The 3368-nt window shown below is 47.8% G+C and overlaps 1 protein-coding gene across 1 annotated transcript in view; it reads right to left on the bottom strand.

Moving 5' to 3' along the window:
* Window positions 1-438: 438 nt before the first annotated feature.
* Window positions 439-3368, bottom strand: part of LOC134443996 (nuclear factor 1 B-type-like) — a 333951-nt gene continuing 331021 nt past the window's right edge. The window contains exon 11 of the mRNA XM_063193490.1: window positions 439-818. Coding sequence (XP_063049560.1) covers window positions 717-818 — 102 coding nt within the window. The 3' untranslated portion in view covers window positions 439-716. The remainder of the gene's footprint in view (window positions 819-3368) is intronic.

Below are 3368 nucleotides of genomic sequence, written 5' to 3'. Positions count from 1 at the left end.
GATAGATAGATAGATAGATAGATAGATAGATAGATAGATAGATAGATAGATAGATAGATAGATAGATACTAAGAGAGATAGAGAGATAGATAGATGGACTAGCGGATCATGCAAAAACATTAAGGCATCTATAGTTTCGTAAGGGGGGATTTCCAGGGGGGGGGGAACGTCACAGTATTTTTCAAAAAAACAGACAAACAGGCTGGCTGGCCAACCAGGCCGTGCAGAGAAGGCTCAGTCCCGACCACTTCCTCTGTTCTCCAACCAATGGCATTGCTCTCCTCCTCCTCCTCTTCCTCCTCCTCCTCCAATCCGGCGAGGAGGAAAGGCGCAAAAAGCCACGTGGAGCAAAGACGAAGAAGGAAGTGGAGATTGTACTGTAGTATGTATATGTACGGTACTGTACTGTTTAATGCACTGTCCTGTACTGTATATTTACTGTACTGTACTGTATACTGTACGTATAGAATCTATGTATAAGTGCTGCTTGCTGGTTTGTCCGCGGGACCTGTCAGTCATGCGGCCGGCAGGTCCTGATTGGGCTGGGGGTGGGGCTGGGCTGGGCTGGGTTGGGCAGGTCTTGGGCTGGGTCTTGGCTCCGGATTGGCTGGTCTGGGCTGGGCTGGGCTGGGCTGGGCTGGTCCTGGCTCGTGATTGGTTGGCTCAGCTCCTCAGCTCCTCAGCTCCTCAGCTCCTGAGCTCCTCAGTTGCCGGTCTCACCAGTGATGTTTATGCTGTAGCTCTGGACACTTGGCTGCAGCATCTGGGTCCCGCTCCCCACCTGGAAGGGCATTAAGCTCGCCCAGGTACCAGGGCTGCTACGCACACACACACACACACACACACACACACACACACACACACACACACACACACACACACACACAGAGGGGAGAGAGGAAAGAGAGAGAGAGAGCGTTATTCATCTGGGTCCTGACCTGGAAGGACACCAAGCTTGCCCAGGTACCAGGGCTGCTGCATGGAGAGAGAGAGAGAGAGTTTTGTAGTTCAATAGACGTGTTTTATAATGGGTTTCAATGGGAGAAAAGACTACAGATCTACACTTGGCTGCAGCATCTGGGTCGCCCCTGTCCCCACCTGGAAGGGCATTAAGCTCGCCCAGGTACCAGGGCTGCTACACACACACATACACACACACACACACACACACACACACACACACACACACACACACACACACACACACACACACACACACACACACACACACACACACACACACACACACACACACAGAGGGGAGAGAGGAAAGAGAGAGAGAGAGCGTTATTCATCTGGGTCCTGACCTGGAAGGGCATTAAGCTCGCCCAGGTACCAGGGCTGCTACACACACACACACACACACACACACACACACACACACACACACAGAGGAGAGAGGAAAGAGAGAGAGAGAGCGTTATTCATCTGGGTCCTGACCTGGAAGGGCATTAAGCTCGCCCAGGTACCAGGGCTGCTACGCACACACACACACACACACACACACACACACACACACACACACACACACACACACACACACACACACACACACACAACACACACACACACACACACACACACACACACACACACACACACACACACACACACACACACACACACAGAGGGGAGAGAGGAAAGAGAGAGAGAGAGCGTTATTCATCTGGGTCCTGACCTGGAAGGACACCAAGCTTGCCCAGGTACCAGGGCTGCTGGAGAGAGAGCGAGAGAGAGAGAGAGAGAGAGAGAGAGAGAGAGAGAGAGAGAGAGAAAGACAAGGCAATTTGAGACTGACAGCACCTCTGCTCCCTCTAGAGTGTTTTGTAGTTCAATAGCTGTGTTTTATAATGGGTTTCAATGGAAGAAAAGACTACACGGTAGGCTGCCTGAAGAGGCCATTTTTGTAGTTCAATTGCCATGTTTTATATGGGTTTCAATGGGAGAAAGGACTGCAGCTCTGACTGCAACATCGGGGTCCATGTCCCAACCTGAAAGGGCACCAAGCTCGCCCAATTACCAGGGCTGCTGCTTTTGAATCACCCAATAAACAGCTGTCGTCAATCGTAAGCCACACGCCCCCTACGGGATTTACAGTAGGCAGGAAGAGGAAGAGTTCATCAGGGGTTGATACCTGGAGGGCCATTAGCTATGTTAACCAGAAACTGTTTTTTTTATTAAATAATGGTTTTCTTTTAAAAAATGATTTTATTAAATAATGGTTTTATTATAAAAAATGTTTTTTATTAAATAATGGTTTTATTATAAAAAATGTTTTTTATTAAATAATGGTTTTATTATAAAAAAAAAAGATTTTATTTTATAGGCAAATCAAGCTTGTATTTCTCCACTCATGTCATTAGGAGACCAATGGAGTTCCCTGTAGATGGCGGTAGCGCACATCTTATGCAAGCCGTCACCAAACACCATAGAAAGAGAAGAAGAAGGGGGGACGAGACCAGCTTAGGAGACCAAACACCATAGAAAGAGAAGAAGAAGGGGGGATGAGACCAGCTTAGGAGACCAAACACCATAGAAAGAGAAGAAGAAGGGGGGACGAGACCAGCTTAGGAGACCAAACTTGAGCACTTTGGGGTATCTTACTCTATTAAACCAGGGGTTCCCAACCTTTTTCAACTTGGGGCCCACTCAAAATTGTCAAAAAATGTTCGGGGCCCACCTCTGACCCAATTAAGAGTAAACCTCAAACAAATCAACAGCAACACACACCAAAATATGATTATTATTTTTTGGAAAATCATTTCAAGGCCCACTTGGAATACCTCGGCCCATAGGTTGGGAACCCCTCTACTAGACAATGTTTGCTGCCCTCTGCTCCTTCTAGTGTGCATAGTTGAGTGGATGACATACAACCAAAACACAAAGAAAAAACTGAAAGCTCACGCGGCGACGTAAACATGAGCCACCTGTCTGCAGAGGCGATTCTGTGTTCAGGTGGGGCCCCACGCGAAAATTAAAAGGAATGAACATTTGAAACAAAACTGCTACTACTGTAGTAAAGCGTGAGTTGTTATTCACCACCCAGGGGTTTGTCTGTATGTCTCTCTGTATCTGTCTGTCTGTATGTCTGTATGTCTCTCTGTATCTGTCTGTCTGTATGTCTGTATGTCTCTCTGTATCTGTCTGTCTGTATGTCTGTTTGTTTGTGTGCCTGCCTGTCTGCTTGTCTGTATACATACTTGTCTGTCTGTCTGGGTGTCTGTGTGTCTGTCTCTCTGTCTGCCTGTCTGACTGTCTAGCTGTCTGGGTGTCTGTGTGTCTGTCTCTCTGTCTGCCTGTCTATCTGTCTGGGTGTCTGTGTGTCTCTCTCTCTGTCTGTCTGTCTGACTGTCTAGCTGTCTGGGTGT

The sequence above is a fragment of the Engraulis encrasicolus genome, unplaced genomic scaffold, assembly GCF_034702125.1.
Source record: "Engraulis encrasicolus isolate BLACKSEA-1 unplaced genomic scaffold, IST_EnEncr_1.0 scaffold_41_np1212, whole genome shotgun sequence".
NCBI classification, from domain to species: domain Eukaryota; kingdom Metazoa; phylum Chordata; class Actinopteri; order Clupeiformes; family Engraulidae; genus Engraulis; species Engraulis encrasicolus.
The sequence above is the reverse complement of the archived record's forward strand: the minus strand, read 5'-3'. Positions and strand labels throughout refer to the sequence as shown.